This window comes from Lichenostomus cassidix, chromosome 18 (genome assembly GCF_008360975.1).
Source record: "Lichenostomus cassidix isolate B80296 chromosome 18, HeHo_3.0, whole genome shotgun sequence".
NCBI classification, from domain to species: Eukaryota; Metazoa; Chordata; class Aves; order Passeriformes; family Meliphagidae; genus Lichenostomus; species Lichenostomus cassidix.
Window position 1 is genome coordinate 6,743,886 of NC_139498.1, and position 20,809 is coordinate 6,764,694.

The 20,809-nt window shown below is 56.9% G+C and overlaps 1 protein-coding gene across 6 annotated transcripts; it reads right to left on the reverse strand.

The window, feature by feature from the left end:
- Positions 1–1,329: 1,329 nt before the first annotated feature.
- UNC13D (unc-13 homolog D) lies at positions 1,330–20,154 on the reverse strand. 6 transcript variants are annotated; one of them, XM_085077771.1, is made up of 32 exons: positions 20,036–20,154; positions 12,757–12,789; positions 12,395–12,502; positions 11,684–11,743; positions 11,412–11,478; positions 11,151–11,328; positions 10,984–11,028; positions 10,527–10,595; positions 10,257–10,326; positions 9,853–9,957; positions 9,439–9,531; positions 9,111–9,214; positions 8,775–8,892; positions 8,112–8,236; positions 7,776–7,866; positions 7,468–7,524; positions 7,284–7,381; positions 7,004–7,055; positions 6,595–6,725; positions 6,246–6,366; positions 5,549–5,689; positions 5,292–5,390; positions 4,761–4,967; positions 4,588–4,656; positions 4,208–4,287; positions 3,894–3,999; positions 3,749–3,820; positions 3,545–3,628; positions 3,143–3,263; positions 2,446–2,569; positions 1,978–2,183; positions 1,330–1,898 (listed from the first exon to the last, which is right to left on the reverse strand). In XM_085077771.1, exons 2-32 carry the CDS (start codon positions 12,787–12,789, stop codon positions 1,795–1,797), a joined length of 3,138 nt encoding a protein of 1,045 aa, XP_084933897.1. In that variant the 5' UTR covers positions 20,036–20,154; the 3' UTR covers positions 1,330–1,794. The 6 variants fall into 6 exon arrangements, with proteins under 6 accessions (XP_084933897.1, XP_084933896.1, XP_084933895.1 ...); XM_085077770.1 differs by having other exon boundaries at positions 19,979–20,154; XM_085077769.1 differs by lacking the exon at positions 20,036–20,154 and adding an exon at positions 19,580–19,856.
- Between the last annotated feature and the right edge of the window lie 655 nt (positions 20,155–20,809).

Sequence of the window (20,809 nt, forward strand, 5' to 3'; positions counted from 1 at the left end):
TTTCTTCCTCAGTCTTGCATTTGCTAGGAGCTCGTTTTGTGTGCTTCAAGCCTTATTTTTTAATCCTTGGGCTATTCTGCTCCCTGGGGTTAATTGTGCTCTGATTGATTAAGGTTTATTGGTCCTTCTGTGTAAGAGATGGGATTTCTTTTAGGGTGGGAGAAGATCCACACAACTGCCAGGAGCTGAGCAAAAATGAAGCTAAAACACCTTGAATGATACAGTGCAAACAACTGTATTATTATTATTAACACAGTTGAGGTGTCAGTTAAGAATATTATTATTCACTGACACCTCAAAAGAGAGGTCAGCCTGTGCCAACTGTGCCTTGGGACACACCTGGCTGGGGGCAGCCTGGGCAAGATAGGGCTCAGTGATTTTTAAACAGCTAAAAAAATGAGCTGAGAGCATGTTCAAATCTCCAGCCTGGTGTGGTGAACCTTGTAATATAGTGTGAGGTGGCTCACACCTGAGCTGTGGGGTGCAGGCACAGGGTGCTGGACATGCCTGAAATGATGCCCTGGGACAGCATCTCCACCCTGCCAGACCCAGCTCTGGAATATTATTCCTCTGCACTGGAGCCTAAGCCAGCAAATGGCTTCCTTGGGAGCCAGCAGTGCCTTAATCCCTCCTGCTGTGGGCTCTGCCACACAGATACCAAAGGAGCTTTTTCCTTCTGCCACCCCCGCGGCCAGGATTTGACCTGAGCTGACCCAGCGGCTGCTCTGCCCACCGAGGGAGCAGCTGGTGCTCATCCCCCCGGGAGGAGGATGCTTTTAATTCCCTGGTCCCTGGCAGCTCCCAGGGACCTGCTGCAGCTCCAACACAGCCACCCCCGTGCAGGGTTGGGGTAGAGGGAGCTCCAGGTGTATAATTAGTACTAATTGCGGCGAAAACAAGCTCCGAAAAACCCCCAACAAATTGTCACAACCACCTGCCCTGCCAGACATTTTTGCTGTCACACTGGGTCACCCCACATGGATGCACCCTGCAGAGCTTCCCACCACTTCCAGAGGTACCCAGGACCCTGGCACAGGCTGGGGGTGATGTCAGGGACCTGCACTCCATGTCTGGGCTGTCAGCAGCCCAAAATGCCTCCTGCTTTGGCTGCCAGGGCTGTGATGCTCTTTATTGCTGCCCAGGCTCCAGCAAGCTCCCAGGCTTCCAGCAGGTCAAGTAAATTAAAAAACCAGGCGCAAAAGCTATGCATGTTTTAAAAAAGGAGAAATCCAGCAGCTCCCAGCAGACCTCAAATGCCTTGTCCCACCCCACTGTGCTGCTGCTCCCAGCACAGGGCCACTGCCCCAAAGCACAGACTGAGCCCACGCAGCAGCTTTGTGGCTTTTCATTTAAAATAAGAGGCTTATCCACAAGAAAATGAGGGGGGGAAATTTAAAAAAAAAAGAAAATGAAGGCAAGTTTGGTCATGGCTGTTCCCAGCCTGAATCAGTCGTGTTGCACACAGGAGGGCTGGGGACACGGCCAGGAGATGCAGCACTGGCAGTGACAAGCTCCAGAGGGACAGGCAGGGACAGCCCATCACTTTCTCATCCCTCGTGTAGTGTTACTAGTCCAGGCAGGCAAAGAAATCCCCTCAGATCCACCTGCCACCCTGCCTGGCTCACGGGAGCATTGCTGAGGGGGTGAGATGGGTGCTGGGAGGTGATGTGGGGTGGGCACAGGGACCCCTCTGTCCCCCCAGTCCCTGCGGATGGCTCTGGCTCCAACACCACAGCAATCCCGGGGTCCCACTGGCCAGACCCCTCCTTCCAGGACCCTCATCCTGCACCTCCCTCACTCCGTCTCCTTGGACTGCTTGGCTCGTTGCTTGCGGAGCTTCACGAAGGCCTGAGCCTCTTTGTCCTTCTTCCTGCACTCCAGCAGCTGCAGGATCTCATCTGCCAGAGAAGAGAGGAGTGATGGTGGGAGATGTCCCCACAGCCCCACAGGGCTCAGCCTGGCACTGTCACCACGTACCTGTGGGTTTGGGGTGGGTCAGGGGCAGCCGGGTCTGGGGCACCCGTGCCATGTCAGCCTCGAACTCCTCGGTGCCGAGGCCAGGCAGGTGGCACAGGGGCAGGAAGGCTTCGCCCTCCAGGTCGTTGGCCCCCACCATGTCGTAGTCAAACACGGTCAGCAGCAGGCAGGCTCCCTCCTGCCGGCACTTCTCGGGGGGGATCAAGCTGCAGGGGCACGGGAAGCTGGGGTTTATCACATCCCACCCCCTCCATCCCAAAATTCAGCCTTCTATGCTCCATGAGAAGCCACACCCCGCACAGACCCCAACCCCTCAAAGCACAGGGGTTCAGCACTGCCCTGCACCCTCCCAGGTGTTTGGGGACCCCACTGGGGGTGAAATCCCAGGAGAGGAGCCACTTCCATGGCAGAGGCTCTGCTGAAGCACAGGGGGCTGGGGGGCCCTGGAGGGCTGTCAGCCCTACGTACAAGTCAAAGGTTTCGTCGAAGAGGGGATGCAGCTCGTTCTTCTTGCACTGGGTGGTCCTGGCCACCACCTCGGGGAACTCGTGCCGGGGCTCCAGGGTGAGCTGGACAAAGGGGTCGCTGGAGCCTGGGGGAGAGCAGACATCAGCCCCTTCCCCAGGGGGAACCCAGCCGGGGGGTTTGGACACACTGGGGTGGCTGCGAGGGGGTCAGGACAGCCTCAACACAACCCCCAGCCCAGCCCAGGCTCCTGGAGGGTGCGGGACCATCCCTAACTCTGCCCACACACCATCGGCCGCGGGTGGCTGCAGAAGGAGTGACCTCTCCTGGAGAGCTCCCCAAACGACAGCCGGACCCGGAGAAAGTCTCTGCTCTTGTGTTTTAATCTGCAACTGCTTTGCACGATGAAGAAAAGCTGCCTGCCCTGGCTGCTGGCTTGTGGGATGTGGGCACAGTGTCCTGTCTGGCCCTGCCTGCCACATCCCACTGGACCAGTGACAATAATCCCACTGCTTTCCCAAATTCACCTCCTTGGATGTAAAAGCAAACGGAGATTCCTGTTACTCCAAGCACTGCCAGAATCTCTCCTGACTGGGGCATACTGGGGACCAAGAACAGGGGTGTCCTGGGGCAGTGTGGCTCCCCAGCCCACCCAGGGGTGTCCTGGGGCAGTGTGGCTCCCCTGTCCCCCCACACCCACCGTTGGAGTCCAGCGGGATGAGGTTGGTGGCGTTCAGCACTTCCACACGGAGTTTCTGCTCCGAAGGCCGGTACAGGGCTTTGATGGTCACAGCCCCGTACTTCTCTGAGCTGGTGGCCAGCTGGGCAGTGAGGAACAAGGATAAGGGTGCTGTCCTTCATCCCCATCATGGAGGAGATGCACGGGGTCTGGCAGAGGCTGAGCAGGAATTTTGGGGCAACCAGTGGGTGCTGGAATCCTCTGGGGTGCATTGAGCCCCCTTCTGCTCAATGCTGTGGCAAAACCTACCCCAACAGCCCCGGGACTGGGAGGGTGGTGGGCAAATCCCACATTTCCACAGGCAGGGCCTGTGAGCAAGGGTGGGATGTGGGAAAGGGCTGGGAGCACCATCCAGACTCCTACCTGCTGCTGGATCCTGTTGCTGAAGTATTTCTGGATGAGTTTGCGGCTGCTGGCAGAGCAGAGAGCCAGCTGGGTGTCCAGCGTCTGCGGGGAGGTGAGAGGTGATGGTCAAGCACACGGACAGGTCCACAGCCCCAGGATGTCCTCGCTGGCATCCCTTCCTCTCAAAGAGCCCATGGGGACTCCCCATGCCCATCTCCATACCTGAAAAGCTGCACTGTGCAGTGTCTCCCTCGGCAGCCCACAGCCCTCGGCGTGGAAGCACAGCTCCAGGCTCTGGGGACAAGGACACTGTCAGCCACCAAACAAACCCTGTCCCTGCCAGGGACCCCCTGCTCCCCCTCGGTACCTTCAGGGCACAGAACAGCCTCCGGGAGTGCTGGGCTGAGGGCACCTGTGGTCCTGTGGCTGCCGAGAGCACGGACAGGGTGTGGTGCCACAGGAGAGCGAGGAGGCTGCAGGGGAGAGGGAGGGAGGCTGTGAGCAGAATCCAGGGCTGGTTCTCAGCTGAAGGGCTTTGCAAAGCCCCAGAAGGAAGTGGCTCGTCCTGTCAGCCCCAAAGTGGGATGGCCCCAAGCTCCATGGAGCTGAGGGGATGCTCCTGCCCGAGGGATAGTGACGCTGGTGGCTTCTGCCATGGTGCATCCCAAGCGCCCTGGTCACCTTTTGAAGTTCTCCTGGACCAGATGCTCATTGAGGTACTGCAGCTCCGACTCCAGGAACTTCATGAGAGGGCTGATGGACTGCAGCGAGAGGAGAGGGGCGTTGGGGAGGGCAGGGGGGCTGCATCCAGCAGGGCACAGTGGGCAAGGGAGGATCCCAGAGGGGCTCCTTCCCACAGAACATGGGCAGGCTGTGCCTGGTCTGGTCCTGCTGCTCACACAGGCATCAAGAAAAGCATGTGGAGGTCTGGGCCCCATCACTGGTGTATCTTGTGCCCCATGTGTGGGCAGGGAGAGGTGATGGAAGGGGCAGGAGCCTCCACCAAGCTGGCAAAGGCTGCCCAAAAGAGATAGTCTGGGGGGGCTGGACCAGGTACTCACATCCTCTGGGTTCTGGGTGTCACTGCAAGAAGAGAGCTCCTGGATGTGTCTAGCAATGCCCTTTTCCAGCTGCCAGGGAGAAACACAGGAAGACACTTGGACTTCGCCTTCTTCACCAGCCTCCCCACGCCCAGCTCCACCTTGTCTCCATCCCATCAGTGGCAGGTGGTCACCTTGGTGGCCAGGGCTTGCACCACGTCCCGGACCTCGTGGTCCAGGCAGGCCACGGTGCTGTCCAGCTGGTGGTGCAGAGTGTTGTGGAACTGCTGTGGCTCGATGACGCCCCTCGTGCGCTGCTCCAGCTGTGCCCAATCCAGCTGTGCCGGCAGCCTCAGCATCAGCAGCCGGAGCTGCTTGATGTTGTTCACCACGATGCAGAGCTGGGGGAGGTGGTTCCTGCTTCAGAGTGTCCCACACCCCCTGGAGCATCCCACAGCCCCAGTCCCATCTCCATCACTATCCTCATCATCTCCATCCCCATTTCCATCTCCATTCCTGTTCCCACCTTCACCTGTGTTCCCATCCCCATGCTGCTCCTCCTGCTCACACCATTTCCCTCCTGGCTATTGGTAGCCAACTGATCCCAAAGAAACCCCAACTGGGGATGTCAGCTGGGTTCTCAGCAGCTCAGCTCCCCCTTTGCCCAGAATCCACAGCCAAATCCTGCCTTTCCTGGAGCAACCAGGACAAGTTCTAGTCCCAACCTTGTTGGCCGCGTCGCCCTCGTTCTGCTCGCTCAGTGACAGAGCCTCAGCCCTCTCCTTGATGAGCTTGCAGTACATCAGGGACACCTTGCACATGTCCTGCAGGACAGAGGAAACCAATGGCATTAAACCAGACAGCCTAGAGACCACCATGGGTTCAGGGAACCACATCACAGGGGGTTCTGGCTCCTTCATGGAAATGTGTCTCCAAGAGCAGGAGGAGGAAACTCCAGGTGCTGGTGCTCAGGTGTACAAACCTCCAGGAGGTTGACCATGATCATGAAGGCTTTCTCAGGGTCTGGCCAGCTGAGCTGCTGCCAGGTTGTCACGATCTGGGCGTAGCAGGTGGACAGGTCAACGGAGGATGTGCTGTGCTTGTGATACCCACAGGGCTTCAGCTGAGGGGCAGAGAAGGCAAATGCAGCTTGTACAGAGAGATGCCACCCCAGGGAGTAGAGCTACACCCCAGGAACAGAGCTAATCCTTTATTTTGGGGCTCTCTGGCCCATCATCAGCTCGTTATATCCCAGTGGCATCACACAGCCACTTGGGAGAGTGGAGAAGAGGGTGGATAGAGCAGCATGAGCTCCCTGCTTCCCTCCATGCACCAACCCAGTGTTGCTGGACCCAGCTGAAGAGCAGGAGAGGAGCTTGGGTCCCATAGCTGCCTTCCCTCCCCTCTTCCTAGAGGTTGGAAGTGAAAGGGATTCTCACAGCACGGCCAAAGGTAGGATTCTCAGCTCCCATGGGACCAGGGAAGGGACACAGGGATGGGATGTGGGTCCCCCAGCTGGCCCAGGGGACCACATCCTTTGCCATGCATTTGGGAGAGGAACCAGCCTGCTCCTGGCTGCCAGAGGCACCCTGTGGTGGTCTCAATGGCCAGCAGCGAGGCGTGGAGGAAAGCAGGAGTGTCCCCAAAGGGAGGAGGGAGATTCCTCCTCCCCATATTACCTGGTCCATCTGGATGGCTCTCTGAGCCCTCTCCAGCGTGGTGGTGTAAGCCTTCTGCAGCCACAGGGGCAGAGCTTCCTCAAACCACTGGTGGAAATTGCTGAGAGCCAGAGGTCCATCCCTGTGGATGAAGGCACCAGACACAGCAGCACAGGGCTGTCATATCACTCCTCCTGCTCTCACACCACCCCTCCTGCTCTCACATGATGAGCCCCAAACCCTCCTGGTGATGCTCCCATTGACACCAGCAGCCTGCTCTGCCTGGTGTGCAGTTAGGTGAGTGGGAAGGATCTGGAGATCCTCTCAGTTAACTGCTCCATCCCTCCCTTTGGCATCTCTCCTCTGATACCTCCTTGGGAGGAACTCCTTCATCTGATAGAGCTCCTGCAGTTTCCTGTAGAGATCAAAGAGGCTCTCAGCTGTGGGTCTGGACATGCTGCTGTCCACCTTGTGCAGCTGCTCCTGGACGTGCTCAGCGACCTGGATGGGAGCAAGGCCAGGGGACATGGTGAGGTCCAGCTGGGAAAGCTCCTTCTGCAGTGAGGGTCAGCTCAGGGGACTCCTCTTCCTTTTGGGTGGCATTTCAGGAGGTTTGTTGGGTCAAATAATCACCATAGTCACTCTATGGGCACACACAGGGAGAGATGGGGAGTTTCCCTTTCCAGGCTTGCAACAAGCAGCTGCCTCCTGAGCCAAAAACCTCAGCCTGGCTTTACACCCTTCGTCCCTCAAGGGCAGAGCAGCCCAGGTTTGCTCACCAGGCTCTCCAGCTCCAGGTAGGCAATGGAGAAGATATTCAACCTCAAGGTGCTGCAAGAGAGAAACGTGGAGTTAGGAACTGGCCAACCTCAGCCCAGCAAACCCTGCCAGGCCATGGCCTTGACCTGAAGGTGAGGTCTGCACAGCTTTGAGGGACAGAGATGGAACCACAGACTCAACCTGTGCAGCCCAAGGGCCAAGGAATGAGATATCCAAGTGCCCTGTCCCTGTTCAGCCCAGGGAAGGTGGATAAGGGGGAGATCAAGCCCTGAAACCTACGTGCTGAACAATTTATTCCAGATCTTCTGGCACTGCTTGAGATCTTCTATCACCTCCAGGAGGAGCTTGGACAAGGCTTTGCTGTTCTCCTCTATGCTCTGCAAAGGAAGGAACAGCTTGTTTTGGATGCTCAGACATTTTTAGGTGACTTTATCAAGCCAGAGAGACAGAGATGGGAGCTGACCTTCACCATGGGCTTGAGGTGCTGCTTCTGCATATGAAACCATTCTGATGTGCCTGACTGCAAGAGAGGAGTCCTGCTGGGATGGCAGGGAAGCAGGAGGAGCAAAGCCAGCTCTGTCACCCCCTTCACTCTCCCTGTCCCCTGGGGGGGGTGAGGACCTGTGGTGGAACCACAGGCTGGGAGCAGCAGGCTGAAGAGGGTGGGTGTTTCCCATGCCATGGTGATCCATGTGGATTTGCTGAGGGGTGGGCATTGGGCAGGGGATGGAAGGGAAGGGAGACCCAGAGGGTCTGAGAGACCCTGGATACCTTCAGAGCTGTGGAAACCATCTGGGGCAGGTCAGGGCTGGGTGTGCACAGCTCGTGGAAAGCTTTTGTTTTGCACATCTGGAGCAGGACCCTGCAAAGGGAGAGCCTCGAGTGAAACCCAGCAATCCCATCACAAACAAACACCTCTCCCCCACAGACCCTGCCCAAACACACCTCCCCTCCCAGAAACATCCCCACAGGGAGCCTTGGTGAGGGATGGGACAGCACAAGTGTCACAGCAGCCCAGGAGGGGGAGAAAGAGCTCACACTGAGTTTTGCTCGAGCTCAGAGGTTTGTCCATCACAGTGGCCAAGCTGGCAGCAGAGCCCAACTCACCGGAGCAGGGACTGGAGCCTCTCCTGGGACCTCGGGACAGAGAGGGGGAAAATGATGCGGAACCTACGGATGAGGGAGACCCCGTAGGTCAGCAGGGACTGGAAGGACTCGGCCAGCTCTGCTTTCTGGGGAGAAGAAAGGAAACAGGCACTGTCCTCCTCAGTGACAGGCAGATGCTGGCAGGACCATGGCACCACAGCAGAAGGAGATGGTGCTCCCATTCCTTTCCAGCCTGCTCCAGGGATGGGAAAAAAACCCTTGACAGCTCTGGTAGCTTCTCCCTGGAGGGACTGAACTGAGCTTTGTGCTTAAACCTCATTGCTATGCATGGAAAATTCAGTGTCTCAGCAGGGTGCAGGGATGCTCTGGGAAAACAGGCTGGAAGAAGCAGAAATTGGGTCATATTTAAGTTTTGCAGGGGGGTGTGATTGACCTGATGGCAGGGATGGAGGAGGGGGATGCCAGTGAGAAGGGTAAGGGGTTCTCCACAGAGAGGGGGAATAAACCACCAGGAAATGCCTTCCAGCCACCCTGGCACCCCTGCACCCCAAAATCTCCTGGCCCTCCTGGAACAACCCTGGAGGCTGGGAGGAGAGGCTTGGAGTCAGTGCATGGGGCACCTTTCCCTGATCTGTGCCCCACACGTGGTGCTGAGCCCCTCACCTGCTCCGGCCTCAGGCGATCCTGCACCCAGCGGTACTCAATGCTGGTGATCTGGTGCAGGAGGCAGCTGCTGCTGAACTCCAGGCTCTGGTAGAGCTTGCTGTAGGCCAGCCACTGCCTGGGGAGGAGGGAGGGCTGGGCTGAGCCCCTGGGGTTGGGGGGCACCCTGGGGCCAGCCACAGTCACAGCCAGGGTCACAGGAGCAGCACCCTGTGCTGGGGGCAACACCTGAGCTCGTGGGACAGACCAGCTGTGGTCAGAAGGTTCCAGGGAAGGCTTTGGGGCTCTTGACCCCCCAGGTGCTGCCCTGGGGCTCCCTGGGCAGGGGCTACTCACGCCATGTCCTGGTGGAAGTCAGAGAGGTCCTTCTGCGTGGCATGCAGGTACAGCACAGTGCTGGCATGGCTGCTCAGCTCCCCATCCCAGGAGGTGCTGCCAGCCTGAGGGGGGGAAAGAGCAGGAATGTGTCCTGGAGCAAGGCAGGGTGAGAGAGGAGGGGGATGGCACCACGGGGGGGTGGATTTGGAGGTGTGGGTTACCCCTAAGGATGTCAAGCATCATCCTGCCCTTGCTCCCATCACACTGCACAATGTGCCAGGGTTCTGAAGGAAGCTCTCCCCCAGCCCAGCCCAGCTGCTGGTGCTGGTAGCAGCACTGGTGGTACCTGGTGCTGCAGGATCTCATAGGACACCAGCTGCTGCAGGAGGTGGCGGTGGACAGTGTAGCTTGGCTGTGTCCTGCTGCACGTGGTGGCTCTCTGCAAAGGGACAGGGCAGAGAGAGCCATTACCTGCCTGGACACACAGGGATGCTGTGACAGCAGGGACACAGGACCCAAAAAGCGGGGCTGGAGAGCCAAGGGCTGCAGGTGCAGCAGGAGCAGGGTTCCTGTGCTGGCACAGAGCTCAGGGGAGGGTGCAGCACACACAGAGCCTGGTGCTGGCACCTCTGCTCCTGGGACAGGGACCCTGAGACAAGCCCCAAGGGAGGGGCAGCTGTCCCATCCTGCCAGGGCAATGGGAAAGGACCCATTCCCCATCCCATCCCATCCCATCCCATCCCATCCCATCCCATCCCACCTTCTTGTGGGTCAGCAGGAACTGCAGGTGACAGTGTCCCCGGTCAGGATACGTCTCTGTCCGTGGCTCCAGCTGGTACCACTGGTCATTCCAGCAGTGCAGGTCCTGCAGGCACAGAAGGACAAGGGGAAACCCTGGGCAGCCTTCCCAGGAGAAGGATCTCATTCAGAGACCAGGGAATCCCAAGGGGAGGGAAGGTTGTGCATTGGATTAAAAACTCAGGATGTACAGTGACTGAACAAGTGTGTTGGAGTGACTGTGGCACAATGAGGGACCTGACATCAGTTTGTGGGTCTGGGACAGGATCCTGGCTGTGCCACAGGGCTGGGATGCTGCCCGGATCCCGGGAGGTGTCACTGCCCCTGGGGAGTCTCTTGGAGGAGGAGATGCACCGCGGAGCTCACCTTCAGGCGAACGACCACATTGCCCAGGAAATCGTCCTGCCCTTTGTCCTTGCGAGCTTCTTTAAAGATCCTGAAAGGCACAGACACAGGACAGGGTGGGAAGGTGTCCTGCAGCTGTGACCAGACCGTGTTCAGGGTGGAGAATGGTGACACAGACCTGCCGCCCTCCCTCCTTCCCTCCCTCCCTCCTTCCAAAGGCGATTTTTACAATCCAGCAGGCAAATAAGCATTTTCCACCCTCTCTGTCCTCAGGGGAACACCAGCACCAACCTTTTGAGGCCGTGCAGGTCTGTCAGCTCCCCCAGCTTGTGCCGCATCGACTCCACCACGTCTGAGTCCCTGCGAGGGTGGGAGGGAAAACCAGGGGATGGAAAAACAGAGCAGGGAGTTGAGATGATGGTGGAGAAGGGAAAGCAGAAGAGCAGGGAGGTTTCAGGGCTGAGGCCACCCCCAAATTCAGCCAAAACATGCGAGCATGTGGCTTCTCTCCATAAATTAAACCAGGATTTAGGACCTGCCTGGGCACAGCCAGCCTGGGCTGTCACTGCTGGCACAGGTCACACCCTGCACTGAGCACTGCTCCACAGAGCCATGGGGAAAGGAGTCCCCAGCTGGTTTGTGGAGCTTTTTTCACAGATGCAGATTGAAGGAACAGCCCAGGGACCCTCCCAGGAGGCAGGACACCCTCAGAGCAGGGTCTCAGGGTCACTGGGATGCTGCCACTCACCACATGTCCAGGTGGAAGCTGGCTGTCTCCACATCTTCAAACTCCCTGCAAGGCACCAGGGGATGCTGTTACTTGAGCAAAACATGAGTGGTGAATCCCCCACCCACACCCAGAGCCCTGGCCACCCCCTGCATCCCCCCAGAGAGCAGAGCCATGGGGTGCATTACAGGATGAACTTCTCGTCCCACACGGGGCTGAGGGTCTGGTTTATGACTTTGGTGCGATGGATTTGGTCTTCAGGGATGAGGTCTTTGACCACAGCCTTCATCCTCTTCTTGTGGTCAGTGTGGGAAGGTTCCTGGCTCCTGGCCTCAATGCCCAGCAGGCAGTAGGGGTCACTGAGCCCTGTGAGGGTGGAGGTGTGGGAATTCCACTCGGGAGCAGCTGCTGCCCCTTTTCCCACAGGACACCCACCTGTCCCCACTTACCACTGACATCTTTACCCAAAATCCCCTTGGCTTCCTTCACGGTGGCTTTCAGGCAGTAAATGGGCCTCTGGAAGAATGAAAAAATAGCTATTAACATGCAGGGTCACCAACCCTGTGAGGAAGGATCAGCCCTGCAAGGAAGGATGGAGCTCGAGCAGGACCACACCATCAGCTCCAGTGACAGCCCCAGGGCACCCCAAATCCCAAACACAGGGGCCCAGAGGCACTGCAGCCCCCCAGCACCACCCCAGCTGCATGTGGGGACACTGTACCTCCAGCTCCATGACCTGCTGCATGATGAGCCTGTGCTCCTCGGGGTCCATGCCGAAAGCCTGTGAGGATATTGAGGCTGGTGATGGATGCTGCCCTGCTAATGGGGGCTGGAGAGCAGCCAGGGGCTTCCCTCTGCTCCCTGGGAGCAGCAAAGAGCCCAGCAGGAAGGCTGGGGAGCAGCTGAGAGCTCTTGAGGGAGAGCTTTCTTCCCACCATGCTCAGCCCAAGATAAACACTTATCCCCAGGGCTAACATTCCCAGTCACAGGCTGTTCCCAGCCCTCCAGCTGGATGCTGCTGCTACATCTTTTAAGGTGCTTGTGAGCAACTCCCTCTGAGTGACCCTGGGGGGGGCAGAAAAATGATTATTGGCTCAAAACAACCAGACAGAAAATGTGTTTGCGGTCAGGGCAAGTTCTGTGCAGGTGGGATGGGACACTTCCACACCCCCTGGAGCCTCCAGCCCAGTCCAAGCCTCTGGCACAAGGAAAGCCCAACCTTATTCAACCTTAACGTTCTCAAGTTTGTGAAAAGAAGTTTGTTATTCAACCTCCTGAGGATTGTGTGGCCTCCTGTGAACCACCAGAGTGAATCAAAACCCTTTAAAAACTCACTGAGCTTGGGATATAACAGACCCCCACCATCACCTGAAACTGGGAGGAGGGAGAGGTCAGGGGACAGGTTTTGGGGACCCTGGCAGGAGGGACACACCTTTTGCACATAGGAGTAGAGCTCCTGGGAATCCCCAACGTGCTGCTGCTCAGGCTTGCCCAGGCGGTGGTGGATGGTGTAGAGAACCTCCTGATAGAGCAGGGCCAGCTGTGGGGGACAGTGCTGTCACCTCCCGTGGGGACAGCCAGCAGGGACTGCTCCATGCACCCCCAGGAGCTGCAGGATTTCCTCCTCTCAGCTCCCAAAGCTCCACTCCAGTCCCTGCCACCCCCTGCACCCAGCCCTGCCCTGGCTGTGCCTGGGGAGCATCTCTGGGAGCTGAGCCATGTCCCCAAGCCCCTGCAGCACTGCCACCCCCTCCAGGGCCACCAAGGGAGAGCACAGCAGGGCCACACTCATACCTCTTCCCTGGAGAAGCGGTGGGACAGATCCATCTGGGGGGAGAAGAGAAGCAGAGAGGTTTCCCGTCAAGAGGGTGGTTTGGAGAGGAAATGGTGGCCGGACAGGGCAGGGCAGCCAGGATGGGGTGGCATCACCCACAGCCCATGAGGGTGGCATGTCCCAAAGGATGCTGTGACACCCCACAGGCACCCCACAGCCGAGGGATCCCTTCCCCCATCACCCACCATCAGGGCAGCACAGGGGGCTTCACCCCCAAGCCCCATTAATTGAGGAGGGGGCTGTGAGAGGGGTGACAGCAGCTTGGGGTGACCCCCAGGGGGTTTGAAAGCCAACCACCCACCTGTCACCCCCCAGAGCCACTCAGTCCAGCAGCACCAGGGGCACTGCTCATTGCTGAGCTGAAAATCCATTCCCCACTTGAAGGATGACCAGCAATAGCACTGGCTTTCCAAACAGGAATTAAATCCAAAGGGTGACCACCAGAGGAAGGGGATCAGTGTCCCTGAGCCATCCGTGCTGCAGCCTCTGGGAGTGCAAGGGGGTGACACCAACAAATGTAACAGAAGTTTTTTGAAGTGAGTTTGGGCTTTTCTGTGCTGAGGGGAGTTCACAGAGCATGGTCCCAGCACCTGCTTATCCAGGGCTAGTGAGGATGGATGGATGGATGGATGGATGGATGGATGGACAGATGGACAAGTCCTACCCATGGGTCAGCCCAGGCCCCAAAGTGACCTTAGGATACCCCAACAGAAAAAAATAAACCAGCGCCGAGCTTGAACATTAACATTTGCTTATGGCAAATCTAGGGCTGGCATAATCCCCTGGCCATCTGGACTAAATTCAACCCTTCCAGCCCCAGCGAGTTTAACCCTTGAGCTGCTTCTCTCCCACCTGCCTCCACATCCCTTCTGGTACCCACTGCTGGCTGCTGGGGGCTGTGGTGGCTCAGCAGCCCCTGTGAAAGGAGATTTGTTGCACCCAGGAGGGTCCAAGCCTGTCCCTGCCCAGGGACCATCCACCTTTCACTGCTGCTGGCACAGTCCTGCCTGTGCCAAGGCGGGGGGATCATGGCCCCATCCCAAATCCTTCAGCATCCCCACGGGCAGCACTGCCCCACTGCAAGGCTGCAAGCACAGAGGGGACAGAAAAAGGACTTTATTCCTCTGCTGCTGTTATTTACAAGCGTCTGCTCCTTGCCCAGCAGTGGGGCAGCACAAGGGGGCAGGGGGAGGAATCCCTGCTGGTTTTGGGGAGCTCCCTGCTTCTCCCCTCTGCCCCCAGACACAGCAGCAGCAGGATCTGCCCTGTGCTCCCATTGCACACGGGGCTGGTTAAGCTAAAGCTGAGCTGAGCCACCAGGATGTGCTTACTGCTGCTAATCCCCAAGCCAAGAGCCCAGCTCAGATCCAGGAGTGCTGCTGAAATCCAGCTCTGGATAGAGCCACCAGCATCACCCCAGGCCAGCAGCAGCAGAAGTGGGGGAGGCTGCAGGGACAGGGCACTTGGGTGGGAGGACAAGTCCCTGAGCAGGGGGACACCAGCAGGACAGGTCATCCTGTGAGTCCAGCATGTGGGGTTGTGCCCTCGTGCTCCCAGCACTGGGCTGTGGGTCACAGGGACAGACAGAGGGACACAGAGGAAGCTGGTCAGGCTGGGTTGGCCTAGAGCAGGGCTTTGGAGGAGCAGAGAGCCCAGAGGGGTGGGAGGTGCTGGGAAGCTGCAGCCAAGCCAAGAGGGGACCCTCAGTGGGGACACAGAGCTGCAGCTGAGCCCACGCTCCCCCTGGGGTGACACAGGGGTGGTACCCCCATCCCTTGGTCACCCTCACAGAGCATCACACCCTGAACACATCCTTGGCCCCTTTTCCCTCATTCCCCTTTTCCAGCCTCAGCACCCAGCACTGCACCCCAGGGTCCCCCAGGCACAGCCAGCCTGACCTCCCCGGTGCCATCACACCCCAAACACTCTCCCCAGCCCCAAACACGCTCCCCAGCCTCAAGGCCACCTACCTCGGGGCTCTCTTCCCCAGGGAGGGTCCCCGGGGGGGTCTCACCAGCAGCATCCATCTCGGGGGCAGGCTGAGCTCTGCCTGGAACTGCTGCTTCCCCCAGTGCCTCGCTTGCTCAAAGAGGAAACCACAGACCTTATCACGGCGTGGCCATTTGAGCAAAGCGGAAATGTGCTCAGGGCTCCTTCCACAGCACCCCGGGCATGCAGGCAACCTGGCCCTGGGGACAGCATGGCACACATGGGGTGGGGACAAAAGGAAGGTGTCCCACCCAGTCCCTGATATCAGTCACGAGCAAGGAATGGGGAGCAAGTGGAGAGAAATAATCCTGAGAGGGCAAAGCCCAGCAGGGGAAGGGGGTGATGGAGAGGATTGGTGGAGGAAACACGAAGGATGTGGGCTCTGCTGTGCCTTTGGGATCCATCGTGCCCTGAGAGGGCAGACAGGGACCCTGCAGAAAGCAGGGGGTGTCTTCAGCCCCGGGGGATGTGTTTGAAACCCCACAGAAAAGCTGCAAGGTGAGAAATCCTTGCAACACCCAGGAGCGTTGCACAAGGCTGGGCTGAGAGCAGATGCAGTAAAGAGCCAAGAATAGCACTGAGAAAGGGCTTGTGACCTTTTTCCCAAACGGGCTGCCCAGAAAGAGCTGGTTACTGAGAAAAAAGCAGCAAAAGATGAAGTTAAAAACTTAAAAACATCAGCTTTCATTCCTGTAAACCCTTTATCTGATTGCAACTTGCCAGGCAGTTGCCTGCCACAGGACCAGCAGCAGTGCCCTCCCCTCGCAGATCCCTATCAGGATGCTCTCACTGATAGCAAACTGGGTGGGGAAAGGCTTGGCTGGGCACCAGGAGGTGGCCAAGGGAAGAGCCAGCTTGCTGCTGGGTGTCTGCTGTGTCTGCAGGCACAGCTGAGAGCAGCCTGGGCTTTGGAGGAGCTGTTGAGCTGCACAAGCATTTGCTGCTCAGCTGCCAGACCCACAGCCTGGGGAAAGGCAAGGAGCTCAGCCCGTGCTCAGTGTCACTGCTGGGGTTTGGTGTCACCTCCAGGGCTGCTGGGGAGCCACAGACCTTGTGCAGCAGGGCACTGACTCCCAGCAAGGGGAAGTTTTGTCTTCCCAGCCTCTTTCTGGCTCCTGCATAGCCCAAAATCCATAAAAAGGATGCTTTGGATGCAACACAGGGGGCAGAGGATCCACACTGGGATCAGTGGTACTGAGCAGGCATTCAGGGATGTGTGCTGAATCCAAACAGGAAACCAGGACCATGGAAACAGCACTGGAAAGTTTGTCTCCCTAACACCACTGAAGGAATCCCAGTCCATCCCCACAGAGCCCCTCAGCTCACTGGCTCCAGGCAGGGCTGCAGGAGGATGCTGGCAGCAGCATCCCTGCGAGAGGATGAGGGCAGCCAGCCAGTCCCTTCCAGCCTTGCACTCATCTAATCCTTTAATTAAGGCAGGTTGCACTGTTTTAGCCACTTCAGGAGAGACACAACCTCCCTTTGCCCTGGAACCCTGTAAGAGAAGGTTATAATGGCAAAATCCCTGAAGCTGTGGGACCAGGAGATGGAAAAGGGCTGTGGGCACAGGCAGGGTGTTGATGGGGGGAAGATTTTCTTTATCCAGGTCAGCCAGCACAGGACTGGGGCCGAGAGGGGCTGCACAGCATAAACACAGTGAATTTCCAGGGGGATGCCAAAATAATCTACAGAATAAAAACCCAGAGATACAGCAAGACATCAAAAAGCTGAAATCCAACTCTGAGATTGTTCAGTCTTGTCCCCCGAGGTCTGAAAAAGCTGCTTGTTACAATTCTGCTCTCTCCCCTCTCAGGAGGGCTCTGTCCCCAGGAATTGGCATGGTGCCCCCAGGAACTGGGCTTCAGCACCCCTTCTTCTGCACTCCCCAGTGTGGCACTGGAGCCACCTCTTCACCCTACACCTGGTGAGGATTCCTGTCCCCTCTGCTGTCAGAGATGCTCAGAGGTGCTCACCCAGCCCTGCCAGCCTCAGCCTTGCCTTTATCCAGCCTTTACCCATTGGGCAAACAGCTTAAAAGCATCTCCTCCCTGGCTGCTGGAGGGGGACGTGGTGGAGAAGCCAATTCCCCTCCTGTGACACACAGAAATGCAGTTTATTGATCTGGGACATCAGTGCTGTGCTCCACTGCAAAATGTCATCAGTGGGAAGTAGAGAAAAGTGCATGATGGCCTTTGGAAATGATTGCTGTCATCTCTGCTTTTAGCTTGGATTGCAAAAGTAAAATCTGGCCCAGCAAAGAGCAACCCCAGGGGTAAAGGCAGGACATGGATGCAGCATCCTTGAGCTGCTCACGCCTTTCACTGCTTCTTGCCAACAAAAAATAACAGCAGTCAGGGATGTCTTTTTGCCTCAGGCAGCACAGAGAGAACAGCTGAAAGAGTTTAGCCAATCCTCAAATCCACGTCTTTCCTCCTTGTAATGCTGAAGAAGTAAAATCCAGACATAAATATTGCTCAATATCAGACAGTCACCCCGTTGGGCTGGGGGTGTGCTGGCTTTCGAAAGGAAAAGTTCAGCTGCACTGTGGGAATGTCTGCTAAAAAGCACTTTCCCCACCAGTTCCCCAGCTGGCCATGGGTTTGCAATGCCCACTGGAAATGCTCAGGCACAGCCTGGCAGGGCAGGCAGCACAGAGATCCCATCAGAGGCCAGCATGGTCCTTAGGAAGGACTCTGTGCAGGGATCACATGGATTTGAGTCGTTTGGTGGTCAGGTTTTACAAACAGCAAATACCCTTTCCCCACCCTGGTTTTACCAGCAGTCACCTGTTCTACAAAATAGCAGTGATAAAAATCACTGAGCTCCAGGATTTGCACTTTGAATTACTCCTTGTCTAGGAAACAACAAGAGAAGCCCTAAAAGCAGCTCCAGACTGAGCAAGGATTTCTGGTTAGTAGAGACAATCCTGATAAACTCTGTTCCCCACACTGGCAGACAACCAGCAAAACATCCATACACTTCAGTCAGGGCTTTCCAAAGGGAGGGAGTCAGCACTCCCCAAAACAGCCCAAAACTGCTTCCCACACTGTCAGCCTGCCCCCCAAAATAACAACCATATATATGCACAATATGGAGTAAAGCCTTACATTCCTATTAAAAACAAGTCATCCTAAAGAAAAACCCTTTATACCTGTTCCCAGTATAAACAAAGCCCAGAGTTCACTTGTGAATGGGGTTACAGGTACTGCTGAGAAAACAGATCTCCAAAGAATAAGCATCATCACCCTCTTTATAAGGGATCATCTTCCCCTTAAGGGAAAACCTGCCAGGAAAGGACCTTCCACCAGCATTAACAGCAGTTTATCTCCTACCTCTTGCCTTGATCCTGAAGCCGCAGCCTGGCCTCACCCTTATCTCTCGGATGGAAATGGGCAAATAGTCAAAAAACTGATTTCAACATGTCCCTCCCTCACTTCTCCTTTTAAGCACGGGGTCCGATGACTCTGCAAAACCCCGTGGCGCCTGCCAGGCATTGGAAGGTGGACAGAGCAGGGACCAGGCAGGGAGAGGTTTCAAAATGAGAGAGACATCCCTGTCCCCCTCTTTGGGGCTGCCCCGGTGGGGTATCCCCCTGGGACCCACTGGGTGCTGTGGGGCCAATGATTCCATGCCCAGGGGGATGTCACTCATTCCCCCTCCCTGATTTTTGTGGGATCTTCCAGTTACTCCTGCCCTGACCCCACATCTCTGCTGCCACAGGCTATCCTGAGCAATTTGGGGTGCCTCACAAAAAATACCTGGGAAGGAAATGGGGAACACACAGCACCTCCCACCTCATTTGGGGTAATTTAGGAGGATGTCAAGGCAAATTCCATCCTTCTGGGAAGAGCAAAGGGGACTTCCAGCCACCCACACAGGACAGGGCAGTTGTGAAATCTCTGTTCCCCATGACAGCTCTGTGCAGGAGCAGGGTTTGGCACAAGAGCTGAGAGCTCCATGGCAGGGATGTGCAAGGATGACTCTGAGGAGGTCACGGACTTCATGTGTAGACCTGGATGTCCCTCATTTACCTCCCAGCACCTTGTGACCACTTTAAAATGTTTTCACCACCCCTGTCATGTGCTGGGTATGCAGCAAGTATTTCTTCCACTTCCCTCTCCCAGTGAGATAACTCAGTTTTGGATTTATCATCCCCTGGCTGCAGGTCTGGGGCAGTGGCTGCTCTCTCTGCAGGGACAGAGAATGGGGATACAGACTTCAAAGCCATTTAATCTGCTGGTTTGGGGGCTGAGCTCAGAGCAGCAGATCTACAGCTGAGGAGGGACCAGGGGGATCCTTGTGAAGGTGGAAAAACTTGGGGCTGACACCTCCATGCCCCCATGGAGCCCATCAATCAGCTTATTCTGGAGCACAGATGCCAAATTACTGATCAGTTTCAGCACCAAAGCACTCCCCCCATGGCTTTTCCACCAACAATTCTCCCCACACACTTGCCAAAGCCCCCGAGGAGCCCACCAAGCTCCACAGAGCCACATGCTTGGATGATGGCAGGAGGCTGCAGGCCAACCCCTCCCACCGCCCCCACATTGCAGAGGGACACGCCAAAACACGGAATATTATTGCAGCCAGTCTGTGCTGCAGGGAGAGCCAGGGTGCCCCAGCCAGAGCCCAGCCCTTACAGAGCAAAACACATGGAAAAGGAGGAGGAGGAGGAGGAGAAGAAGGAGGAGAAGGAGAAGGAGGAGGAGGAGACGCAACTTGAGCAAGGGAAAGGAAAAGTTTAGAAAGACGAGATTTGCTGAACTGAGCTCGTAAATGGAGCCAAGCTGATACCTTTTGCTCCAGCGTCCAGAAACCATGGGAATTGTGTAGGAAATGACAGCCAGGCTGGGAAGACCCAGCAGGGAGGGATCCTGGTCCGTTTGCCCCCTGAGGTGGGAGGTGCAGCAGCCACCACAGCAGGTACGAGTCCCTGCTCCTGCTGCCCGTGATGTGTGTCCCTTCATGTCCCACTGGGGCCTCTCTGGGTGGCACAGGGCCAGCCCTTGAGCAAGGAGGGTGCAGAAATACTGGTTCCAGTCTCTGGGAGCTGAGTCACCCCAGAGAGCAGGCAGGTGAGTAACATCTGCTACGGCTGCAGAGAGAGCCTGGACTGAAATAAAGATTCCCCACCCTGCACATCGCAGAGTTTCGTCCCAACCCACAAACCTCACCTTTGTCACTTGGGCTTACCTGTGCAGCTCTGACCTGGAACACCTCCTGATCACAGCCTGCCTCAGCAAAACTCACCTCCAACACACCCCTGGCTGTTCTTTACAGCTGGAGGTGCCTGTGATGCAACAGGAGCTGCTCCCTGGTGAGGGCTGGCCCTGCGCACAGCCCCTGGATGTGCTGGGAACAGCTGGATCCAAACTTCACCCCACGCCTCCAGCCACCTCCAGCGGGGTTTGTGAAGGGAGACAGTGCTGTGAGCCAAAACTCATAAACCACAGTGTCCATCACATGGCAGAGATACAGTCTGACCATCTACAGCTCGGAGAGTGGGAAGAAGTCCTCATGATCTCCAAAGGAAGGCACACACAGAGGACAGGGAGGTGCTGGACAGGTGGGCTTAACCCTGGTCCCTATGACTGCATCTCCTCAGTTAGAAATAAATTAATACAAAATAATGATTTTATGGAGTAGGTCTCATGAAGCTGCAGCGCTTGAGGTAAAACCTGGACAGAATGGGGAGGAAGAACAGGAGACTCCATTTCTGCCTTCGTCTGGAGGCAACCCTGGGCAAGCAGACACAGGATGGGGTAACCCTTCCAGGGATTCTTAATCCCTAAGGATGGGGTAATCCTTGCAGGGTAAAGACCTTCCCCAGCCCCCAGGGACAGCACCAGGATTTCAGGGCTGACAGTAGGAACTCTGTCAGTACCACTCGCGGTTCCTGCAGCAACACTGCTTTGCACAAGATCTCAAAGCACTTTGGAAATACCCAGTTACCCCACACTCCCCAAAGGAGGGAAACAGCCACATTTCCCAGCACCAGGGGCAGGGAGAGACTTCTCAGATGAG